Consider the following 26,697-nt stretch of genomic DNA (forward strand, 5'->3'; position numbering starts at 1 on the left):
ATGGCATTTGAATGAGCAATTTAACTGTGATTCGATCCTACCTTAGACTAACTGCTGATATGCTTTGATTTTGTTTTGAATTTTGCTTTATCCATTTATACTATAACTTTGCAACATTAATATGCAGACTACGAGGTAGATGGTTACAGGGTTGATGTTGAGTAATTATATGATAATGGCTAATTTTTCCATTATAGTGGTCATGTTAGGGCCAAGGTTCACGTTGGCTCTCGAACGAATATACATAAAATATGTGATAACAGGATGGGTCAGGTTTAGCTTTGCTTGCACTTTAGCCATAACCCTCTTTTTCCTTTTCCTATTATTGTCGCTGTTTTAATGGCATTTGAATGAGCAATTTAACTGTGATTCGATCCTACCTTGGACTAACTGCTCCGACCGATATCTTTATTGAAACAATGTATGATAACAGGTGGTGTCAGGTGTTGCCTATTACCATCCCCGGATTAATGAATGTGTTTAATTCTATTCTTACATAGGTTATGTCATTTCAGCCGTTGTGCCTGATCAGAGGGACTGCTACAGGGTTGCACTTTGACCATAACCCCTTTTTTCCCTTTCTTATTTTTGTCATTGTTTAATTGACATTGTTCACACAATTTTGCACAATTAACCTGTGACCCGATCCTGCCTTAGACTATCGGCTGGGATGCTTTAATTTAATTTTGTTTTGAATTTTCCTGTACCCATTTGGGCTATAACATTGCGACGTTGAAGCGCAGATTCGGAAATAGATGGTTGCAGGTTGATGTGGAGTTATTATTTAATAATGGCTAATTTTACCATTATGGTTGTCTCATGTTGGGGCCAAGGCTCAGGTGGTTTTCGACCGATATCTTTATTGAATTTTATTTTTATTATTATTTGTGTTTATTGGACTAGTGGGGGTTTACTCAGGGGTTTATCTAGAGGGGGGTTGGAGTGGGGAGCGTCTTATTGGATCCATGTCTCTAGTGGGAAGTGATAGGAAGATGACCATCCTCAGTGGATGGGGCATAGGGTGGGGATTGGAGAGTGGGTATAGGAGGGCTTATAATAGGACGGGTGGGTTAGGGTTTAGAGTAGAAGGAGGGGGGGTTGTAGCTGGGGTGGTATTTTTATGTGTTTTATGTACTGTTGTCTTATATGTGTGTAATTGTTCCTCCTCTGAACTCCTGGGATTGACCGTCTGGGCTCGCCTGGATCAGCGCCTCTGTACTCAGCCTGGCTGCACTGGTATGTTCTCTACGCATTTATACAAGCTTGACCATGGCTAAATTGAATATTTTAATTTGGAACGCAGGAGGGCTTAACGCCCCACACAAGCGTGCCAGTGTCCTTTGGCTATTGAAGAGGAGAAATATTGACCTTGCTCTCCTTAGTGAGACGCATTTATTGGAAGGTGACGTGTCAAGACTGGCAAATCGGCAATATCACGTTATCTCCTCATCCTCAGCCGATGATAAGACGAAAGGAGTAGTCATAGTTACAAGACGTAACCTTGATATCAAAGTCTTGGATGTATGGTCGGACACGGAGGGAAGGATTACTATAGCAAAAGTTGAATTCTCGCATAGGAAGATGGCTATAATAGCATTGTATGCTCCTAACACATTTGATTCAGCGTTCTATAATACAATCACGAAGAATATGTTGGAACTTAATGGATACGCTCTCATTGTGGGTGGCGATTTTAATGCGTGCTGGGATGCGGAGATGGATAGGTCCGGGCCCTCTGAAACGAGCGACCAAAAACGGGCCTCTAAGGCCCTTAGGATGTGGGCCAAGGACACGGGGCTCACAGACCTTTGGCGCTTATCCAACCCCACCCTCAAAGATTACTCTCACCTGTCAGCCAGACACAAAAGCTTCTCTCGAATTGACTATGCATTCGCGTCCCCTAATATGTTTGATAGTTTCGATGTCTCATTGGTTCCCTTGGCTCTCTCAGACCACAAGGGGATTTTCCTTACGGCAACCTTTGGCAGGCTCTCCGCAAGAGCTCCCAGATGGCGTTTTAATTCGACCTTGCTAAAGAACGATGACTTCTGTTCTGAGTTCAAGAGTAAACTAGCTGAATTTTTGCAGATCAACGTTGGCACAGTAGAAGACCCTAGGGTCCTGTGGAACGCATTGAAAGGATTTATCAGGGGTCATGTCACACTATTTGCCTCCAATTTGCGAAAATCCCGGTCAAAAAAGCTAGAAGGACTGGAATCATTATATGCGGACCTATACGCATCCTTGCAAACTAACTATAATGAACGACTAAACACACAACGTAAGATAGTCAAAAAAGAAATAAACTCCATACTTAAACAACAGTCTGAGTTCCCCCTCGATTAGGACGAGCCAGGGTGCAGTCACTACTGATTCGAAAAAGATCAATGACACTTTTAAAGAGTTTTACTCACAGTTATATAGCTCAGAGGGTAATCTTGATGACTCTAAATTTGAATCGTTCATTGGCGGGCTTGAGATACCCCACATTTCTGAAGAAGAGGCCAAGGAACTGGGGAGACCGATTACTCTCGTGGAATTGAGGGAGACGATTGTTGAAATGCAGAGGGGTAAGGCACCAGGCTGGGATGGTATTCCACCCGAAGTGTATTTAGCTTTCTGGGACCAACTGGGTCCATTGATGCTCGATATGATCAATTACGCTATCGAACAAGGGGAGTTCTCAAGAGATGTCAATATGGCGTTGATTTCTTTACTTCTCAAGAAGGACAAAGATCCCAATGATTGTGGTAGCTATAGACCCTTGAGTCTTCTTGGGGCCGATTTAAAAGTGTTTGCCAAGGTGCTGGCCCGTCGCCTGCAGAGATTTATGTCTGTATTGGTACACTGCGATCAAACTGGTTTTATCCCGGGGCGTCTGGCTGCAGATAATCTTAGGAGGCTGTTGCATGTAATCGATAACAGTAAAGACAATACAACTCCATCCACAGTTTTGTCTTTGGATGCCATGAAGGCGTTTGACAGACTTGAGTGGTCATACCTGTGGAAGGTACTTGAGGTCATGGGTCTTGGGAAGAGTTTTATTCATATGATTAAAGTCCTGTATGCCTCGCCGTCTGCGATGATACTGACAGGCAAAAACTGTTCCACACTCTTTCCGGTCTCCAGATCTTCTAGACAGGGTTGTCCTCTGAGTCCAGGACTGTTCGCGCTTTCCCTCGAACCTTTGGCCCAATTTATTAGGCAATCGGAGGACATCGTCCCCATAATGGTCAATAATACTCCACACAAAATTGCTCTCTACGCGGATGACCTGCTGATTTTCATGGACGACCCCTCCCGGTCGGCCACAAAATTATTGAGGATAATCGACGACTTTGGTAAATTGTCAGGCTTTAAGATTAACTGGAACAAATCAGCCTGCCTACCTCTTAATGAGCTGGCCAAGGCGGTACGACTACCAGCTGATATCCCCATAGTAGAACATTTTAAATACTTGGGCATAGAGATATTCCCCACGCTGAACCAAACTACTAAGTACAACTTCACGGGTACTTATGATAAAATACGCCAGGATCTAGACAGGTGGTCGTCCCTTCCTAACTCCTTACAAGCCCGGGCTTCCATAATCAAAATGAACATCCTGCCTAGGATACATTTTATTAGCTCAATGCTCCCCCTGCCCCCTCCAATAGACCACTGGCGCAAGGTACAATCGATGGTATCTAAGTTTATCTGGAATAACAAACGCCCGAGAATCAAAAGGGCTACTACTCAACGTAGAAAACAAGATGGGGGCCTCGCAATCCCTGATTTTAAACTTTATTTCTGGTCCTTTTCATTGAGACCTCTGATGTGCTGGCTAGACCCTGTAGAGGCTGTATCGTGGCGCCCCTTAGAAGCGGCGGCGGTATCTCCGCTAAGATTGCAGGATGTGGTGTACTCCACTGTCTCTATTTCGAAATGCCGGCTGAGGTATGGACCGATCATAACTCACGTGATCCAAACGTGGCGTAATGTACAGAGGTCGTGTGGGGTTAAATGCCCATGGCACCTGGACTCTCCAATTTTTAATAACCAGCAATTACTTGTAGGGCACAAGCCGGTTAATATTCCTCAATGGCAAAGGAGGGGAGTGCATACTCTGGAGGATATTTATGATAAGAACGGCCTCCGTGCGTTTCAGGACTTAAGAGAATTTTATGATCTTCCCGGCGAGTCCTTCTTTCTTTACCTTCAACTAAGGTCAGCACTGAGGGCGCATGGCGTACCGTGGGCTCAAGCTTTGCACCCACACCCCTTCCTCAGGCTCATAGTGGACAGAACGACATCCAGAGGGTTTGTCTCAGACTTTTATACGCTCTTAATTCAATCCACGTATAAAAATGTATCATTGGATACAATCTGGCGTGTGGATATCCCGGAGTTGGACCCCGAGTTTGACTGGGATGATGTTTGGGCAAATGTGGCATTATCTTCCCGCAACCCCAATCACCAGCAAATTAATTTTAATTATATTCATAGGACCTATCTTACACCTAGGAAGCTATTTGCTATGGGACTTTTAACCGACTCTCGGTGCACTTTGTGCTCTCAAAAGGCCACTGGCACTTATATGCATATGTATTGGGATTGCCCACCAGTGGCCCGTTTCTGGAGGTCAATAACGGACAAACTTTCAGATCTGTGTGGCTTAACTATCCCATTCACAGCTGTTACGCTACTCCTGAACGATATAACGACACTACCCGCGTCCGTACAACTGAAAAGGGTTGTCCTAGCGGGCGTCACAGCAGCGAAGAAGCTTATAGCAATGAGATGGAAGGAGCCTGAGAAGCTTACAATGATTAACTGGTCCCTAACTCTATTGGATGTGATTTATCTTGAGATATCCACGGCTCGGGTGATTGGGGTAGGGCAGGCTGGCATTGACCTGTGGTTCGCAGCAGCTGAGAAGGTAAAGACCGCCGTGTGCGGCTGAGCGGGGTTGGGGCGCTTGATCGGGGGGGTCCGGCGGTCTCTGGGGAGGGGGAGGAGGAAATGTCTTGTCTGTCTTGGTTTTTGTCTTGTCCTTCTTAACTTTGACTGGGGGGATTTTAGGGGGGGTTGGTATTTAGCTATTCTGCGCTATATGTCAATTCACATGCCATCTCCCCAAGGGACTAATATTGGCAGACTGATTGACCTGTCAACCAACTTGGAGGAAGAATTTCTTTCTTCTTACACTTTACCTTCTGCGAGTTTGGCAGTCTTGAACATGTGTAAGGGACCTAGGCTATCTACAGTAAATCTGCGGCAACACTCTCATAAACAATCTTTTAAGTCACTCCACTTTGTAAAGGTGGGGAAAGGTTGCCATGTTTTGAAGACCCTTTTTGTTATTGAAGTAGCCATCTATATTTGATAGGTTGGACGCTGTTTCTTTTTCTTTTTCTGTATTATTATTGTTTGTTATTCTCCTGTGAAGTTATGTTTTTTGTTACTGTGGTTATTGTGTTGTCCTGTTTCATGTAATTAATAATAAAAAATTTGATAAAAAAAAAAAAGGGATTAAACAAGTATATACTTCTTCCTACTCCTTTTCGAACATGTAAATTGAGTGAAATGTTTTGCTTTTGTTTATTTATATCTTTTTTTCCATTTAATTTCTTGATCAATGATTTGTTTTGATTCTATATTGTTTGTATTTATTTATTTACATGTTCGAAATAAAGATTTCAAATCAAATCAAGTCAAAAACGAAAGGAGTCCACAGCAGGGTTCACATTTAGTCATTTTTAGCCGAACGCTTTTATCCAAAAGCCACTTACGAGTTGTGTACGACAAGTCAGCAGGGAGGGCACGACTCTATCAGCTGAGTAACGATGTTTGTAACTGTGGCCATTATATGGTTTTCATCATTTATATGTTCTTTAAGTTTTGTAAGCCTAGTGTAATATTTGAGAATGTATTTATGTTGCATTTCTTATTTCTTTGTTATTTAATTTGCTACAACTTATAGTACCTTTATTTTGACGTCTCAGTTATATATATAGTGTCCCGTTGGGGTGCTCTCACGTGTGTTTTTGGGACTAATTGCGACACCTGCGAGCAAGGGATGGTCAGCGTTACGCTCCGGTACAAGTTTAATCATTTAACTAATATGACTGTTACAAGAACAGAAGATTTTCCTTCTTTGTGTAGCATGCAGCCAACGAGGTATTTAGTGTTTGTTTGTATTCTGCTTTGGTAAAGTGTTGTTTCTCATGCTGTGCGTGTTATTATTTTGTGTTGAACAGACGTGGCTTATGTTTCTCTTTTTAAGTTTTCACAGTGGATTGGAGCAACAAGGCTTCAATAAACCTGCAGCAAGGAACCCACTTGTGTCTGCAGGGGCTTCCAGGGGATTACAATGTCCAACTAACAGTGTTGAAACGTGACCGCTGCAGTGTTGAGTGCAGAGTAGTAGAGACATGTTAGTATAGTAGGTAGTAATAAAGACGAGGAAGATGCATTAGTGGAAGAGTGCGTGATAGTAGAAGACGGTGAGAAGGTTAGTCGTTTTTTTTTTTTAGGTTTAGGTTATTGTGGTCATGTGGTGATGTTGTCGAACGTACAGGAAGCCGGTTGTTGTTTGTCGAGTTGCAAGACGGTGGAGCCTGCTGTATAATACACTCCATGTGTAGGCGAATGAAATGCACGTTCCTTTTAAAGGAACACGCCAACATTTTGGGAAATTAGCTTACCGTCTTCTCCAGAGAGAGAGACAAGAAGATGGATACCAGTTTCCTCTCTGTGCGTTCAGTAGAAAGCTATCTAGGCTGCACGTTAGCCTAGCTTAGCACAATGAATGGAAGCGGACAGTGCCGGTTATGAATGAATGAATGAATGAATGAATGAATGAATGAATGAATGAATGAATGAATGAATGAATGAATGAATGAATGAATGAATGAATGAAAACTTTATTTAACAGATTGCAGAATGGGTACAATACTGTACGGCTCAATACACACAATTGTTAAGGGGATGCAGACCAGAGAAAGACGCTTGTCTTGTTTCCATCAGGGTCCCCCATTTTCAATTCATATTGACATTTATGACATACACAACATACATGACATTTATGGCATAGGTACAGGTATTTAGTACTGATACATTTGTGACATAAACGGTATTCAAATATACAGTACTGTTACCCATAGATCCTGACAGAGTATATACATATGATGGGGAGGGGACTGTACATTTGGAGGGGGTGGGTGGGTGGGAGAGAAATATACAGCCTAGGTATTGTCCAACTAACACTTCTCCCGAAGGCTAACCGGCACTGTCCGCTTCCATTCATTGTGCTAAGCTAGGCTAACGTGCAGCCAGATAGCTTTCTACTGAACGCACAGAGAGGAAACTGGTATCTTATCTTCTTGTCTCTCTCTCTGGAGAAGACGGTAAGGTAAATTCCCAAAATGTTCCTTAGTCATTTGAATTGAGAGTGGAACATTTCCTTCCAGTGTTGCCTCCACCACTGAACTGGTGTTACTGTGTTATGTTACTGGTCTGCCGCGATAAGCAATAAATCGATTAATTGCCGCGATAATTTAAATGAATGCAATGATTTTGACGGACGCGATTAATTGCTATTTGCGCGTTTGTTTTAATGAGGCGGAACCAGTGCCCCTTGTCAGTCACTGTCCGTGTTGGGAGGCGGGCCGCTGCCGCTGGCTTTACTACAGAGCACAGCACAGGAGCTCCGTGGGGCAACACCACATAGCTTAACTACATTTCTCAATAGTGTTGCTCCTTTTAACCAAGTAGCGTTATTTGTAGTGTAACGTTAGAATAACACAGAATAACGTTAATACAATTACATGCATCATTGTTTACAATGAACGGGTGGGGCTAGTCAAAGGACTGGAGACGGGGACAAGTTAAACATGAATTAATTTATTATAACGGGTCGTTTTCGAGTCGTGCTGCAGTGCCTACGCACCACAGCTATTCTATTATAATACTGCTTTGACGCTTCCTCCTCATCGTTGATTGCCTGTAGTAGCTGCATCTGTAGCTAACGTTAAAACTAAAAAACACAACCGGACGAGTCAAGTTGTCGGCTAGGATAATCGCAACAATACTTCCGGTCCGGTCGGTGGGCTTCAAAATAAAAGTTTAAACACCGGAAAAGACGGAGCGGTGGGCTTCAAAATAAAAGTTTTGGGAAATAAATTTCTCAAAAAAATTCTCTAACCGGTCGCAATAATATCGCTTATCGCGATATTTTCGGGGGCAATTAATCGCCCAGCAAAATGTGTTATCGTGGCAGGCCTGTGTTATGTTACTGGTGTTAATGATGTTACTGGTGTTATGTTACTGGTGTTACCTCGGTTCCGTGGGGGCTCCTCAGTAGCTCCACCTCCGTGCTTGAGGAAATCTGCCAGGTCGTTAAAGATGACGTAGAAATCTAAGGCAAAGATGATGGTGGCGATGAACCCAAAAACCTGTGGCGCGAGAAAGAGCTTTGATATTAGTACATCTAGAAAGAGCTTTGATATATTATTAGTACATCTAGAAAGAGCTTTGATATATTAGTACATCTAGAAAGAGCTTTGATATTAGTACATCTAGAAAGAGCTTTGATATTAGTACATCTAGAAAGAGCTTTGATATATTAGTACATCTTGAAAGAGCTTTGATATATTAGTACATCTTGAAAGTGCAGGTAACCCGACGAGGGCTTTTAGTGCTATATAACCAAAGGCTTTGTAATACAATACGCAGACAGACTGGCTAATACCAGCGTGTGTGTGTGTGTGTGTGTGTGTGTGTGTTCAAATGCTTTGAAACAGGAGATTTTTGTAAGTAAGTAATGACTTTTTATATACTTTATATATAAATATATATATATATATATATATATATATATATATATATATATATATATATATATATATATATATATATATATATACTATATATATATATACTATATATATACTATTATATACTATATATATACTATATAATATATATGTATAGATGTGTGTCCAAACCTTTTACTGATACTATATAATATATATATATACAGTGATTTAGGAGGTTATATTCATAGTTATCGGGGACAAGACATTTAGCTATGAGTGACAAAAATGCAGGTGGCAAAAGCACATGATCAAAGTGCGTGTGTGTGTATGTGTCCGTGTGTGTGTGTGTGTGTCCGTGTGTGTGTGTCCGTGTGTGTGTGTCCGTGTGTGTGTCCGTGTGTGTGTGTGGGTGTGGGTGTGTGTGTGTGTCCGTGTGTGTGTGTGTGTGTGTGTGTGTGTGTATGTGTGTGTGTGTGTGTGTGTGTGTGTGTGTGTGTGTGTGTGTGTGTGTGTGTGTGTGTGTGTGTGTGTGTGTGTGTGTGTGTGTGTGAGATCCAAAGCCTGGCAGACTGCCACAACACCCAGGGCTTTTACGATGCCATCAAAGCACTGCATGGCCCCAGGAAGCGGGCGACTGCTCCAGTTCGATCAGTCGACGGTTCTAAACTCTTTAAGGACCGACATGAGATCCTCACCCACTGGGCAAACCACTTTGAGTCTCTACTCAACCACACCAACCCCACTGACCCACATATCCTGGATAATCTCCCAGACATGCCACCAGTCATGCACCTGGACACCCCACCACACTTCTCTGAGACCCGTCAAGCCATTGCGGGTCTAAAGAACAATAAAAGCCCTGGACCCGATGGCATCCCAGCAGAGGTTTTCAAACACGGAGGGTACCTCCTCACGCGCCGTCTGCACCTCCTGATCTGCAACATCTGGGAACATGAGACCCTCCCACAGGACTGGAAGGATGCAAACATTGTGGTCATCTACACAGTAAATTTCGCTGAGTACATTTTACTCAAAATGGACTCAGTTTGAGTAAAATTTACTCTGCGAAATTTACTGTGTACAAGCAGAAAGGGGACAGAGCAGTCTGCGGAAACAGCCGTGGAATCTCTCTCCTCTCCATCGCAGGGAAAGTGCTGGCGAAGATCATGCTGAACAGGCTGGTGGAAAACATCTCTGAAGCTGCACTTCCGGAAACTCAATGTGGCTTTCGGAAGACCAGATCCACCACCGACATGGTCTTTGTCCTGAGGCAGCTGCTAGAGAAGAGCAGAGAGCATCGCAAGGATCTTTACATAGCCTTCATAGACCTAAGCAAAGCCTTTGACACCATCAGCCGTGAGCTGCTCTGGAAACACCTCAACAAACTTGGGGTACCACCCAAGTTTCTCTCCATCCTTCAGCAGCTGCATGACGGGATGCAAGCCAGAGTCCAGACGGGTGAACTCCAGTCAGAATCCTTTAAGGTTAATGTTGGGGTGAAGCAGGGCTGTGTCTTGGCTCCGGTGCTCTTTAATCTCCTCCTCTCTGCCGTCACCTGCCTCTTCCGCTGAGCCCTGGGACATGAAGACGGTGTCCGTGTGGAATACCGCCTTGATGGTAGTCTCTTCAACATCCGCCGGCTCCAGGCACACACAAAGACAAAATCCTGCCAAGTATGTGAGCTACAGTACGCTGATGACTGTGCCATCTTAGCTCACAGTCCAGAGTCTATGCAGCATGCTCTCGACACAATATCCAGCCTGTACCAATCCTTCTGTCTCCAGGTCAACATACAAAAAACCGAAGTCATGTCCCAACTCACTTCCTGAACCTCTACACTTCCCAGTTTTCACATAAACGGTGTTCCACTCAAAACAGTGGATCATTCCACCTACCTCGGCTCCACTCTGTCCTCATGCTGCTCCCTTGACCCGGAGATACACACACGTATCAATAAAGCGGCATCATCCTTTGGACGCCTACGCAGCAGGGTTTTTGAAAACCGAAACCTGAAGATCAGCACCAAGGTTGCCGTTTACAACGCAGTATGTCTCTCCACTCTGCTCTATGGAGCAGAATCCTGGACCCCATACCGCCGGCACATCACCAACCTGGACGCTTTCCACATCCGTTGCCTCCAAAGGATCCTCGGCCTGACCTGGGAAGATCGAGTCCCCCACACAGACATCCTCAACAACACCAACTCAATCTGTATGGCCGCAGCTGTGGCCAAAAAACATCTTTGTTGGATAGGGCACACCATACGTATGCCTGACCACCGCTTGCCCCGCCAAGTCCTCTATGGCCAACTGAGAGGAGCAAAGCGGGCTGCTGGAGGCCAAAAGAGACGCTTTAAGGACTACACCAGGGACCTCCTAAAGTGTGCAAACATCACGCAGCTTGAAACTCTGGCACTCGACAGATCAGCCTGGCAAGTCACTTGTGCCACTGCAGTTTCCCAAATACACCAAACAAACCAAGACCGAAGATCTGAGAGGCGCACGCAACGACACCAGCGGGCGGCTGGCATCCCCCAGGTATCTGGCTTCCCTTGTGCCATCTGTGGACGGGTGTGCGGCTCAAGGATCGGACTCAACGCCCACGAGAAGTGGCACCAGCGGCAGCGTCGCTAACCCCCCTCCCCCTCTCCCCATCCCTGGAGCAAGCGTCATCATCGAACACGATGGACAGCTAAGAGAGTGTGTGTGTGTGTCCGTGTGTGTGTGTGTGTGTGTGTGTGTGTGTGTGTGTGTGTGTGTGTGTGTGTGCAGGTGATAAGGCAGCGCCTGAACACGGTACTATCAATGTGATAAAGTGTGGTCAGAAGAAACACATGCATCATGGTGGCGCGGCTCCAGAGGTGACGACGGGGTCATAGGTCAATGCTCACCCCGGCGGCCTTGGAGGCGCTGTCAAAGTACTTGGACACGGCAATTATGGAAATGATGAAATAGATGATGGAGGCAATCACACATCTCAGGAAGTCCTTTAAAGAAGAGGAAAAGAAAAAACATCAACATAATAATTCAATGTGATGTGATTGTGTTGTGATAATAGCTTAGTTTCTTCACATATAAGATGAGATATTCCTTTATTGATCCCACCCTTGGGGGAAATTCAGCCGTCATAGCAGCATGGGGGAGGGGGGGGGGGGTACAGGTATGGGCAGGGTAATAGTAGAAGATATAAATACAGGCAATACAATGATAGTACAGTAGAAAAGTTAAATCTGAATATACGCATCTGAGCGAGTAGGCAGTGTGATCACAGGTGCAGATGAGGGTCTGTAGTACCACCCCCCGTCACACGGAGGAGCACAGCCGTCAGTTGTTCTCTCAATATACATTTATTCTTATATATATATATATATATATATATATATATATATATATATATATATATATATATATATATATATATATATATTTTACATTTATTACCGTACATTCTACTGTATATTGTATATTTTGGACTGTATATTTTAGAATGTACATACATATTTTAGAAATGTATATCCCATCGATTTTTGACTGTATACCTAAACAGTCTGTTGTGCTGAATTTCCTTCGGGATCAATATCTCCACACAGACTTGGCTGACAGGAGGAGCATGTTCAGTGCTAATATAATAACAATAAATAATAACAGGAGGAGCACGTTCAGTGCTCACACTACCTAAATGTAGCACTGAGCGGCACAGGAAGTCCTTCATTCCGACAGACTTTACAACGCATCACTGTGCCTCACTGCATCACTGAGCACAGGGTGACAGAGTGACAGGGTGACAGTTACCATCTTCCTGGACTTTTACTTTAAAAACAACACTGTTCAATATTACACTTACTGAAGACATTTTTACTGTATATTTTATACTAGAATGTATATACATAACATACGAAATGTGAATCCCGGTCCGTACTCTATTATTATTATCTTATTCTTAGGCCTATTCTATTCTTATTCTTAGGCTATTTGTTTTGTTATTCTTATTCGCGACTTCGTTCTGTCTAAATGTCTAAATGTTTACTGTGAGCGATCTGTAGTGTCAAATTTCCCTCTGGATGATTATAGTATTTCTATTCTATTCTATTCTAAAGTACTTCTATTCTACTCTATGTGTGTGTTTTTCGAGGCAAAGCTCTGGAATTCCGTGTTGAACAACTGCCTCTTTGAACTGCTGCGGTCAGGCAAGCGCTACCGGAGTCTCATGGCCGGTACAGAGAGACTCAGAAGGAGCTTCTATCCCCAGGCCATCGGGATGCTCAATGACAATAACACTATGTAACACAACCCATCATCTACACTCACAGCACACACATCCACACGCACATACTCACTTTAAATAAACACTCACCTTAACACCCACTTTACTCACTTTAGACACTTTAACACCCTTTATATTTATTAGTAAAGAGATTTGCACTACAATTCATACCTCATTGCACCTTACCCTAAGTTGTACATCATCCCATTTCTGCATTGTACCTCACTGTTACTCTTTTTTTTACTCTGTATTGTATATTGTATATATGCATATTGACTGAACACTTTTTGTTTCCGTACTTTTGACTTTTTCTATTTGATACTTTTTATCTATTTTATCTAGCAGCACATTCCCAGGGGCTCATACAGGGAAAAAAGCATTTCATGATAAAGTATTCTTTATTTTACTATGACAACTAATAACCCTTTCACTGCCACTTTTTATTTGCCGTGCTGTCGTTGAGATGTTTGTTGTTTGTTTGTCTTTGTTGCTTGTAAGCTGCAAATATGAATTGCCCCACGCGGGACCAATAAAGTTGTCTGAATCTGAATCTGAAACACGACAGAAGGGCAGTGTGGCAGTTTACATCAGGGGACCCTGATGTAAACAAGACGAAAGCCTTTCTCTGGTCTGCATCCCCTTAACAATTGTATGTATTGAGCTGTACTGTACTGTACCCATTCTGCAATCTGTTAATAAACTTTTCAATCAATCAATCAATCAATCAATCAATCAATCAATCAATCAATCAATCAATCAAAGGATTAACCTGATGTCATGTGGCAGTGAAAGGGTTAACCTTCCGTGTATCGTCGCAGTGAACAGTGAAAAGGTTAACCGTTTTGGCGGTGCGGCAGTGAGAAACACAAACTTGAACTTGAACGTGAACATCGTCATCACCATCAGAGGCCAATGGAATCCCTTGAACCTCTGGTTGAACTTGGTGGAGTAGGCGAAGAGCAGGAAGACGGCGGCCAGGAACTGCAGGAGCGGAGCGGTGAGGAAGGCGGCCGCCGCGGACGCCGTGAAGCTCACGAAGCACATGAAGGACAGCAGCTGGTGGTGTGACCGCGAGCGGGACATGAGGAGAGGAGGAGAAGAAGAGGTCTTTATTTGAGAGAAGAAGAAGAAGTCACATGAAGGACAGCAGCTGGTGGTGTGACCGCGGCGCGGGACATGAGGAGAGGAGGAGAAGAAGAGGTCTTTATTTGAGAGAAGAAGAAGAAGCACATGAAGGACAGCAGCTGGTGGTGTGACCGTGCGGGCCATGAGGAGAGGAGGAGAAGAAGAGGTCTTTATTTGTCATGCAGGCAGATGCATGTTTCATGCATGTTTCGTCTGTTTTATTGCAACACTACTACTATCACCGACATCTAAGCAGGGAGATCCCCCCCCCTTGAACGGCCCTTCTAAGGTTTCTCTCCTCCACATTGCATTTCTTCCTATTGCTAGGTTTTTTGTGAGTTTTTTCTTTACCTTCGCGTGGGGTATGTCTGGGAGTGTTGCATTCATTTATTTTATTTATTTTAAATGTCTTTTACTTTATGGTGTTTTTGTTTTGTTCTTAATTTATTGTGATGTTTCTTCTTGACTTGTTTAAAGAAGACGCGTCGTCCGGCCCCATGGGGACACTAACGTGTGTTGTCGGGCCTTACACATACATTTGAGAGAATTAAGAAGAAGAAGAAGTCATGAAGGACAGCAGCTGAACCACACGGGACATGAGGAGAGAAGAAGAAGAAGAAGAAGAAGAAGAAGAAGAAGAAGAAGAAGAAGAAGAAGAAGAAGAAGAAGAAGAAGAAGAAGAAGAAGAAGAAGAAGAAGAAGAAGAAGAAGAAGAAGATTTTTTTTACAGTTTTGAGTAAAACATCAAACATTTGTTTGTTTTTCTTTAAAAAAGATTATATCTTGCAGCATGTTTTAAGTTTTTCTTTCTTATATTAAGGTATGCAAACAGCACGGCACAGGACAAGAAGGCCCTACAGAGAGTGGTGCGCTCAGCCAAGCGTACCACGGGTATTGCACTACCACCCCTGCAGGTTCTATACAACAAGAGGTGCAAATCCAGAGCCTGCAGGATAATGAAAGACCCTCACCACCCCAACAACAGCCTGTTCCAGCTGCTGAGGTCAGGCAGACGCCTGCGAACACCAGCTACTAGGACAGAGAGACTTCGGCTCAGCTTCTTCCCCCAGGCCATCAGAGCCTTGAACACTGAACACTGAATGCCACAGAACACTGATCTATCCACACACAAGCACACATGAGCACACACACGACACGCACGCTGTGCACGCTCACACACTAGCAGCCACTTTAACATGAGCAAGCACACACTCATGCTGCACACGCCCACACTTATGGCCACTAAGGAAAGGTCACTTTAAGAATAGTATAGTATAACTTGAGATTGTATAAAATAGCAATGTACAGAAAGACCCAGTGCCTCATCCGTAGCTAACAGTGTATTGCACTACCACAGGACCTAGCATGTCCTACCATGCTCTGTAAATAACGTATGTACATATACCAATATGCCCTACTCTGTTTACTTGTTTTATTGCACAATGTCGTTCTATTGGATTCTATTATATGTTATTACTATTGTATTATGTACATCGTTGCGGGCAAGACCACCCGCATTTCATTGTATACTTGTATGCCGTGACAAATAAAACTCTTGACTTGAGTATATTTCGTTTTTAAGAATTGTAAAGGATAGGCAAAAATAAGCATGTGCTTCAGCCTATTCCTTTTTTCGGTCATTGAGTTTGGATTTTGTGTGTGAGCTTACTTTGAATATTTGTGGTCTTTTTTGTTTTCCCTTTTTTTTTTTTTGGTCCACACAAGTGTGTTTTTGATTGATCTGTAAACAAAGACCGAAAATAAATGATTCATCACCAGCATCATCATCATCTTTCAAGGATAAGTGAGCTCCTGCACTGATTATTATAGTTCAATATTCAATATTTGATCACCAAAACTCCCCAAAAAGCATAAAAAGCCACCCCCCCCCCCACACCCAAAAAGGGCCCCCAAAAATCGCTCACTTCGCACGGAAATAGGCCCAGTGCCCTTTTCAGCCTTTGCGCACCTGCCCCTCTAAAGTCCTGTGCACGTCCCTGCTTGAACCGTGTCATTTCCTGGGACTTTTTGGTGTTCTCTCTGGGGATTCGTATAGAAGCACAGTTGAACTGTATTGCTGACTCCTCCCTTCTAGCAAGGCGTCTCATTCTTCTGAACTGGAAAAACTATCTCCCTCCCTCATTTGGCAGGTGGAATTGTGATGTTATGTATTGTTTAAAAGTGGAAAAGATAAAATACACATTGATAATAAAAGATAATACACATTGTGGGGATCAAGTGGAAAGTTTTTTTTGTATCCACTTTTTTCTCCTCTTTTTTCTATTTTTCTCCCATCCCAATTACCCGCTGTGCCAATTCTCCCCTCCCCTGTCTTGAACGTTGCTCGCATATGCCCCCCACTGGCCGGTTGTAGGGAGGATAGAAGCCTTGCATCACGTGTCCCCTACGGTACACGAGGAGGCAGCCTGTCACATCTTTTCACCTGCCAGCGCGGACTCTCATTGGCGAGGTGTAACGTGTGGGAAGCTCACACTACCCCCGCTACTTCCTGTCTCTGCTGTGCAGGCGTCCCCCCAACCGACCTGTAGGGGTCGCTGTCCACAACGTCCAGATTACCACCCATCGACTTCCCACCCGCTAACTCTGCTAATTGAGTCAGTATGACGACTGGCCCGAGCCGGAGGCAACGCCGACACCGGGATTCGAGACCGGAGTCTCTTGTGTTGGTGACGAGCGCAATCTCCGTTGCGCCACCCAGCCGCACAATAGCCCTTTATTTTTTTTTTTTAAACTTAAATTTGTATTAACAGTTTTAGACAGACAGCACTTACAAAAAAAAATAAAAAAAAAAATAAACTATCATCACCATAAAAACAAAAAGAAAAAACAGTGCACATAAATATTTACATGGGTATCATGGTTAGTTGTCCGGTTCCCCTACAGTTGTTTTCTAGGTACTTGATACAAAGGCTGATTGTGTATCTCCCTTAAACAGGCATAAACAGGTAATTCCTACTCAAAGATGATAAATGCTGACTAAGGCTTGTATGTGTGATCTGGGTCCAGAGACCCTCCTTGAGCTTCTTTCTTCCCTTATCCTTCGTCCTTTCCTTTTTTTTTTTTTTTTCTCTTGTTTATTAACTTTCACTTTGCCTTTTGGTTCACCCATACACAAACCACATCATCCCTGAATATTAATATCACACCGTTAAACAGACATAAATAATAAGGTATAAAAACATTCAGCAATTGTAATATCCCAAAAAACAAAATTGAAAATACTAACTAAAGCACATGTGTGTGACATGGGTTCAGAGACCCTCCTTGAACCTCTTTCCTCCTTTACCCTTCGCCCTCTTGTGTTGCATTTGGTTCTTCCTCTGTGATGTCGTTCTCGTTCCTTTTATAATCCTCCCACTTTCCCCATCTTTCCCCAAATTTCTCTTCCTGTAACCTCAGCATGTGTGTTATCCTTTCCATATCCTGTATTTCTTCCACTATTCCTACCCATTGTGCTATTGTCGGTGGGTCTTCCTTGTACCACAGTCTCGTTATTGCTTTTCTGGCCGCTATCAACATTATCTTTATTAAATATTTGTCCCCCCCTTGTATTCCCTCGTGTGTCAGGTCTCCTAAGTAAAGCACCAGTCCTGTTTGTGGTAGCCCGTATCCTAATATTCTGATCATTGCTTCCCCTATCTCCTCCCAATACCCCTTCAGCTTCTGACATCCCCAGAATATGTGCGTGTGATTTGCCCCCTCCTTCCCACACATCCTCCAGCATGCTCTTTGTGTTGGTGCATATTTTCCCTTCAGCTCTGGGGTTATAAAGAATCTGATTATGTTTTTCCATCCAAATTCTTTCCATATTCTCGATCCTGTTGTTGAATGTTGTACCTCGCATATGTTCCCCCATTCCTTCCCTGTTATTCCTATCTCTAGTTCTCTCTCCCATTTCTCCCTTATATAATCGGCCGTGTGTCCCTTGCTGGTCATTATAGCCCGGTACAGTGCTGATATTACCCTTCCTTTCCCTCCTTCGTATGCCCTTACTATCATCCTAATTATTCCATTCTGTTCTTCTTCCTTGTCCCCTCTTATTTCTCTATTATAGTAGTCTCTAATCTGTAGATATCTGAAGTGGTCCTTGTTTTCTAGTCCAAATTTCTCCTTTAATTTTTGTAGTGTTTGCATTTCCCCCTTCTCTATCATTTTGCATATCGCTGTTGCCCCCCCCCCCCCCCTCTCCCACCTTCTGAATCCATGGTCTAACCTCCCTGGTTTGAATCTCTTGTCATGTGCTACCCATCTCAGGATCCCTGACTGCTTCTCCAATTTGTGTGTTTTTACTACTCTGTTCCATATGTTCAAGGTGTATTTGGTGATTGGATCTAATAGTCCCTCTTTCTCTTTAAATAATTCCCTATCTCCCACCAGAGCTTGAACCTTGTATCCCTCCCCTTCTTTTTCAATGTCTTTCCATCTTGCCTCATATCTGTCGTTACACCAGCACGTCACTGCTCTCAGTTGTGCTGCATAGTAATAATCTTGTAGGCTGGGTACTGCCATCCCTCCCTCTTCCTTTGGTAATTGTAGTGTTTTATATCTGACCCGTGGTCTTCTCCCCGCCCATATGAACCTCGATATCAGTCTGTCCCACTCCCTGAATTGATTCTGTGGTATTTGTATCGGTAGTGACTGGAATAGGTACAGTAACCTTGATAGTATGTTCATTTTAATGACCTCTATTCTTGAATTGAAGTCCAAGGGCATTACTGTCCATCTCTCTAAGTCTCTCTTGATGTTCTGATTTATCTGTGTATAATTCGCCTCAAACAGTTTCTCCACCCCTCTCGTGATGTTCACCCCTAAGTATTTAATCTTGTCCATGTCCCATCTTATCCCGTACTGTTCTCTAATTTCCGTCGTTGGAGTATAGTTCCATGCTAAGGTCTGTGTCTTTGTCACGTTTAGTTTGTATCCTGAGTAGTGGCCATATTCCTTCAGTAGATCCATCAGTGCCGGGAAGCTCTTGTCTGGTTGCCTCATGTATACTATCACGTCGTCTGCAAATAGGCCTAGTTTATATTCCGTTCCCTTTATCCTTACTCCCTTGATGTCCTCGGTCTGTCTGATCAGTTGTGCCAGTGGTTCTATGGAAACGGCGAAGAGCGTCGGTGAGAGACAACATCCCTGTCTGGTAGCCCTTTCTAATCTGATTCTATCCGTCAAGCTGCCATTCACCTTAACCCTCGCTGTCGGTTCTTGATATAGCGCCTTGATCATCTTCATCGCCCTCCCGTTCAGTCCAAACCTCATCAATGTTTTATATAAAAATTTCCAGCTCACACTGTCGAACGCTTTTTCTGCATCTAGGCTAATCAGTACCGCGCTACCCCCTTGTTTTTGTATCTCCTCTACTATGTGTAATGTCTTTCTCACGTTGTCCTGTGTCTGTCTCCCTTTAATAAATCCAGTTTGATCTTCATCTATAATGTCTGGCATAAACGTCTCAAATCTTTTTGATATTATCGATGTATACATCTTGTAATCTACGTTAAGTATGGACACAGGTCTGAAACTACTACATAATTCCCTATCCTTCCCTTCCTTCGGTATCGTGGTGATTATGGCTTCCTTCCACGAGGGGGGCATTTTCCCCTCTTCCATCGTGTGTCTGAACGCCGCCCCTAACATGGGTGCTAATTCAGTTCTAAATGTCTTGTAGAATTCCGATGGGAATCCGTCGCTCCCCGGAGACTTGTTGTTTTTAGCTCTACTAATTGCCTCTTCCAGTTCTTGTTCCGTAATTATTTTATTTAATTCTTCATTCTGTTCTTTCCCTATCGATGGTAACTCTAGCTTCTCCAGATATGTTTCTATTTCCTCTTCTCCCGCTGCTTTTGGCTGTGTGTATAATTTCTCATAGTATTCTCTAAATGTCCTCTCTATTTCAGCTGGGTCCCTCAATATTTCATTAGTCTTTGTATCCCTTATTGTGTGTATCGTGTTCAACTTCTGTTGCGTCCTAATTCTCCTAGCCAACAGTCTGGTCGCTTTTGGTCCCCCTTCATAGTACGTTTGTTTCATGAACCTCGCTTTCTTTTCTATTTCCGTCAATAATTCCCTATTTATCCTGGCCTTTACTTCTTTGATTTCTCCGAGCGTTTCCTGTTCTTTTGATATCTGGTGTCTCCCCTCTAGCTTCTTCAGCTTCCCTATCAGATTGTGATATGTCTCCGTTCTGGCCTTCTTCAGCATTGCTGTTTTTTCCATCAATTTCCCCCTTATCACCACCTTCAGTGTGTCCCATAGAATGTTCGGGTCTACCGCCCCGTTGTCATTTTCTTCCTTATATCTGGCTATCTCCTCCTTGATCTGACTCACCACCCCCTTGTTATTTAATATTCCTACATTTAGTCTCCAAATCGTGTTCCTCCGTCTCCCTTCTAGATCTACTGTCAGATATATGGCACTGTGATCCGATATGTCCGCCACTCCTATACTGCTCTCCCGTGCCCTGTAACTGTCCCCCGTCGTCATCAAAAAGTAGTCTATTCTCGCATATGTCACGTGTGGGTGTGAGTAATGTGTGTATTCCCTGTCCATGGCGTGCATCCCCCTCCAAACGTCTGTAATTCCCATTTCCGTCATCTGAATATTCATATATCTACTGATGGGTGCCCGTCCTTTTCTAGTACTCGTGGTGTCTAGGTCGTGATTCAGTACTACGTTAAAATCTACATATCAATATCCCTTCTAGTTCCATCACTATCATATCAAAAATGGTCTCATATAAATCCCTCTCACTCTCTGGGGGTGCATAAACATTTACTAACGTAACCATTTGGCCCTCCATTTTCCCCTTCACCAGAACAAACCTTCCCTCCTTGTCTCTTACTTCCTTGATCAATTCAAATTTGACTGTGTTTTTGATTAACGTGATTACTCCTCTCCTCGGGTTTTGTTTAAAGGAACTATAGTATGCATTTTCATATCCAAATCTCTTAAGTTTCTCATGATCCTGTGCTACCAAATGTGTCTCCTGCAGAAAAATCACTTCCATCTCACTTTTTTTACATTTCAACATCACTTTGCCCCTTTTTATCGCATTATTCATTCCATTAACGTTTAACGACATCATTTTTATACCTTTAACCCTTGTCATCTTTCTTCTTCTTTCGTCTGTCAGTCCCCCCCATGTCACACTCATTCCCCCCTCCGGTTGGAGCCTCCGCTCTCTTCACCGAATACATATAATGATTAACATAAATAAAAAACATAAACTTTACATAAAGTGCTCCCAAGGCGTTCGGGGGGTCCCTGTGTCCCCCCCTGTCCCCTGCTGGTGGGTGAGGGGTAATTGCCCTCCTAGCGAGGGGCCCCCTCCTGACGGCTTGGGGGTTTGAAACCCTTACCCCCAATTGCTCGTCATATTTGTCCAGCTTTCTTACTGTTTTTTTTTTGCTTTCGAGCTCCTGGTCAAAAGCGCTCTGTCCTTCCTTTTGATCAAAGACCCTCTTTTCTTGGTCCCTCTCAATGTGACTCATATGTTTCATTGTCCCTCCTTCCTCCCCTATCCGTGTGCGGTGTCTCCTGTGTACCCCTTTTTACTTTCTTTTCCTCTCCTCTATTTTCTATGTGATGTCCATTTATCCCCTTAATCCCTCCCAACTGTGTTACTCACAGCGTGTGTCTATGTATCTGTTTCAGTATGTTCTGTGTCTCGCCTATCAAACCTAGTTATATTTCCATTTATTTCCTCCATCAGCTTGTGTATTATGTGTCCATGTATACGTTACGTTCATTTCTATATCCTGCCTCTACCTGGGAATGTGTGCTTATGCATATGTTATTTCAGTTTCTATACTTTGTCTCTATTTGAATAGTTTTTTCAATCTCTTGTGCGTGTACTCATCCGTTCGCCTCCTCCCGCCTCCTCTCCGTCTCTGGCCTCCTCATCCGTCTCCGTCCTCGCTCCGTCACGTTTCACCTCGGCCTTCTCCTCTCTCCTCCCTCCTCTCCCCGGTTTCGGTCTCCCGCTCTGATCCATCTGCGTGCTCCCTCCAATCTCTGCTGCATGCTCCGCGTCTGGTCCTCCTGCCTCCTTCCTTCTCCGTCCTCCGTCATTCGCATCCCCCGTCGTCTCATCTCTCGCTCCGCTTCTCGTGCCGTCGCATACGTCGCCGCCCCTTCCTCCCAGTGAATCCTTAGCGAGGTCATGGGTGACTGGAATCTCATTCCGTTTTCTTTCAGAGTTTTCTTCAGTCCCGCGTAGGACCTGCGTGTTATCGCTACCGCTGTCGAGTAATCGTGATCAAATGATAGTCTTTTCCCTTCGATTTCAAACTTCTTGGTCCACGCGGTTCTGAGTATCAATTCTTTAATCTCAAATCTCAGAAAGTTAATAATCACCGTTCTCGGAGGTCCGTCCGGTTTCGGTCTCGGAGCCAACGCCCTGTGGGCTCTCTGAATCTCCATTTTTTCCAGTCCCGTCTCCTTCAATTGTTCCTTGATAAGCTTTTCTACATAGTGGGTCACCGATTCCCCTTTGACTCCTTCTTTCAATCCCCATATTCTGATGTTATTTCTCCGTGACCTCCCCTCCATGTCTGACATCTTTGTCTCCATCTGTTCTTGTTTCTGAATCACACATGTTAATACCTCGTGTATCTCCGTGTTCCATTCCTCCGCGTGTGCCGTCCTAGTCTGTAACTCGGTCACGTTTCTGTCCTGTTCCACCATCTTCTCCTCCACCCTTTTGAGTTCTGTATTAATTTCACCTCTGAAGTCCTCCTGTTCCTTCCTCAATTCCTCCCGTAGCTTCCCAATATCATTCCTTATCGTGTCCGTGTTCAGTTTTATCGCCGCTGTTATGTTCTCCAGTATCCCGGCCTGCATGACCACGGCCCATCCTGGCATTCCCGTGTCTGCCTCAGCGGTACCTCCCCCTTCTTCTTCGCTTCGGGGACTCTGTTTCTTCAGATTCTCTTCTTCTCGTGTGTTCTCCATTTCTCTTTCCTTCACAATCGTTGTCTCTTCCTTACTTCTCGTGTGCATTTTCATTTTTAATAACTTTTCGGGTCCTTTTTTATCCGTTTTTTCGCTCATTTGACCAGGAGCTCTATCGCACGTGTGTTACCCGTCTGCTCTCATACCGGAAGTCTCCCTAGCCCTTTATTTCTTATGTGGAACGGTTGACTATGTCGCTCACCTCCTGAAATAATGACACTATAGTAATGATTTTGTAATATGAAGTGCTCTGTGAACTTTTTATTTTTTTGGTTTTGTTTTGTTTTGTTTTTGTTTATGCGTGGAATGGAAGCCGACAGTGCACGTTAGCCTAGCTTAGCACAATGAATGGAAGCGGACAGTGCAGGTTAGCCTTCGGGGGGAGAGGTGTTAGTTGGACAATGCTTAGGCTAACCGGCACTGTCCGCTTCCATTCATTGTGCTAAGCTAGGCTAACGTGCAGCCAGATAGCTTTCTACTGAACGCACACAGAGAGGAAACTGGTCTCTATCTTCTTGTCGCCGTGTTCCTTTAACGGACAGACAATTACGGTAGAATCAAATAAGAAGGTAGACTCAAATCAAATGGAATAGTAGCTCAATTAAAATAGAAGCACGGGGCGCCCCAGTGGCGAACCACATAGCGCGCTCAGCCGCGACACGGCCGACCCGGGTTCGACTCCCGAACCCGTCGTTATTTGCCGAATGTCTTCCCCCCACTCTGTCTCCCGTTCCTCCTCTGTCTCTCTCTCTACTGGACTGCCCAGTAGCAATAAAGCGATAAAAACGCAGAAAAAAAATCAAAAAAAAAAAGAAAAAAAATAGAAGCACAAAATAATAGAATTATGAAATGAAATAGGCCAGGGCTGTACACAATTGCGCACAATATGGTCAAGTATATATTTGATTTGATTTTAAATCTTTATTTCGAACATGCAATGAATACAAACAAACAATAACAAAAGCAAAACACAACTCAATCTACATGTTCGAAAAGGAGTAGGAAGAAGTATACACTTATTTAATCCTACCCCTTTTCCACTACTCAAATGAGTGTACTATTTTAAAACGTAAAAAAGAAAAATATATATATACACTAAAGTGCTGTTGTACAGTAGTGGTGCCTGCGTGGACAAAAGACGACCGGTGTCCAATAGCTACTCTTCAGTTGCAGCACACACACACTGCCTACTTCCTGTATCGAGCTTTTAAGAGAAACAGCTTCTGGAAAACACAATGTTTACATGAGCACACACACACACACACACACACACACACACACACACACACACACACACAAACACACACGTAGAAATTACACAACATCATTCAGTCAGTGTGGTGCGTCTCAGTGTGTCTCTGGGTGGGTGTGTGTAATCACGTTTGACCACTGATTATTATAAACCAAAGAGTTTGCATTAACAGCCCCCCCCCCCCCCCCCAGGAACACACCGGGCTCGTCAGATGAGTGGAAGTGAGGGGGGGGGCAAGTCCTCCAGACGGTCGACTAATCTCTACCAGAGCGCGCAAGCAGAGCCGCCAGCAGCCATCTTGTCTTTTGTTCAGCCATGTCATCAAAACCACAGACAAGTAGAGAGGACGCTAGCCTGGGGGGGGGGGGGGGGGGGGGGCGGGGGGAACTCCCCCTCACGTTACCCAGACTGCAGATGCAGCTGTTCTCACAGTTTACTACTCTGTTCTAATCTGCACTCTGAATGGGAAACAAGTGCTGGTGGTGTTGAGAGGTTCCCAGTGCTTGTCTTGCGTGTTTGTCTCGTAGAAAAGCAAGAGTAGAATGTGTGTGTGACTGTGTCAGTTTGACCCGATATTCTCTCCAGAATCTTGGGAGCCATTCTGCGGGGATGTACATAATGACATTAAATTATTCACGATCAGTGTTGTGCTAGTTACTGAAAAATAGTAACTCAGTTACTTTACTAGTTACTTCATTTCAAAGTAACTTCGTTACTGTACTAGTTACTTACACCCAAAAGTAATGAGTTACTGTGAAAAGTAACTATTTAGTTATTTAAAAAAAAAAAGATAAAAAAAAAAGATTGCTCCCGAGTCCCATGCCCTATAGTACTCAAAATCGGTTGATCAACTTGACAGTTTCCATTCACATCACCGAACTCTGCTAAGCAATGTGGTCTAGATACAAACACAAATCTGACACAAACAAATGTTGTCCCGAGTCATATAATAAGAAGTGCGCCGGTTGAAGGAACAGCCTTGATGTCGCCGGAGCGTTTCATTATAACCATTATAATTCAAGGGTACTACGACTATGCTTGCACCTCATGGTACCAAAGCACCTCAAAGGCGCTTAAAACAAAATTACAAACATCACAAAACAAACTGGTCAGACTACTACTTGACCTTACTCCTAAAACCCACCTCACCCCTGCCCACTTTGACAACCTAGGATGGCTTAGAGTAGACGACAGAGTACAGCAACTTGCAATGGGCCTGGTCTACAAGATACACTATACGACCGGGGTACCCATGTACATGTCAAAATACTTCCCAAAGGTCAGTGAATACCACAACCACTACACCAGAGGAAGCTCAACAAACCCAGATTCGGCTCAAACAAGGGACTAACGTTTCGCAATTATGCCACAACAATGTGGAATGCCCTACCCAAAGCTAGGGGTAACAGTACTGTATATTTGAATACCGTTTATGTCACAAATGTATCAGTACTAAATACCTATATGTCCCTATGCCATAAATGTCATGTATGTTGTGTATGTCATAAATGTCTATATGAATTGAAAATGGGGGACCCTGATGGAAACAAGACAAACGTCTTTCTCAGGTCTGCATCCCCTTAACAATTGTATGTATTGAGCCGTACTGTATTGTACCCATTCTGCAATCTGTTAAATAAAGTTTTCATTCATTCATTCATTCACCATCTTGCAAGTTGCAACGTTGTTTAAGATATCAATCAAAGCATTGCAACGTTAGAATAGTTAGGATATCAATTGTGCATGAAAGGACTATATTTATATTGTTTGATTAGTATTATGAGATTCCCTGGCAGATTTCGTACAGTCAAAATCCGTTGATCAACTTGAGTTTCAGTGAACACATTGCACTGACTCACCAAAGTCTGCGGTGGTTGAGATGTAGTAACGTTACGTTAGTCCAGTTGACTCCAGCAGCGCCTCAAACATGTTCTTTATCTCGTTTCCATGTTGTATATTAATTATCTCTCCAAGTAGTTGCTAAATGGTTTGTTAGTTTGTTACTGCGTTCTTTTTATGTAGATTCATAGCGAGCGTTTGTTTTGTTTACAATAGAGAGGGTCTATTTCTTTCCGTAGCCGCATTTCTTGCGCACTTCTGATTGGCCAGTGGCCAGACTCGCCTCGTATCATTCTACGCGGGTGGGGATGAGGATAATAATAATAATCACTACCGCTCGCTATCAATCTACGCCGTATATAACGCAAATAACGCAGTGACGAACCATTCAGTAACGTAAGTAGCGTTACTGAATTTCAAAAGTAATGCGTTAGAGTACTAGTTGCG

At 43.6% G+C, this 26,697-nt stretch overlaps 1 protein-coding gene across 1 annotated transcript in view; it reads right to left on the reverse strand.

The window, feature by feature from the left end:
- cmtm3 (CKLF-like MARVEL transmembrane domain containing 3) overlaps positions 1-26,697 on the reverse strand; it is a 48,591-nt gene that overhangs the window by 2,883 nt on the left and 19,011 nt on the right. Inside the window, exons 2-4 of the mRNA XM_084307727.1 lie at positions 13,962-14,117; positions 11,689-11,784; positions 8,318-8,435 (exon numbers count right to left, since the gene is read on the reverse strand). Coding sequence (XP_084163853.1) covers positions 8,318-8,435; positions 11,689-11,784; positions 13,962-14,117 — 370 coding nt within the window. The remainder of the gene's footprint in view (positions 1-8,317; positions 8,436-11,688; positions 11,785-13,961; positions 14,118-26,697) is intronic.

The sequence above is a fragment of the Notolepis coatsorum genome, assembly GCF_963971535.1.
Source record: "Notolepis coatsorum genome assembly, chromosome: 2".
NCBI lineage: Eukaryota > Metazoa > Chordata > Actinopteri > Aulopiformes > Paralepididae > Notolepis > Notolepis coatsorum.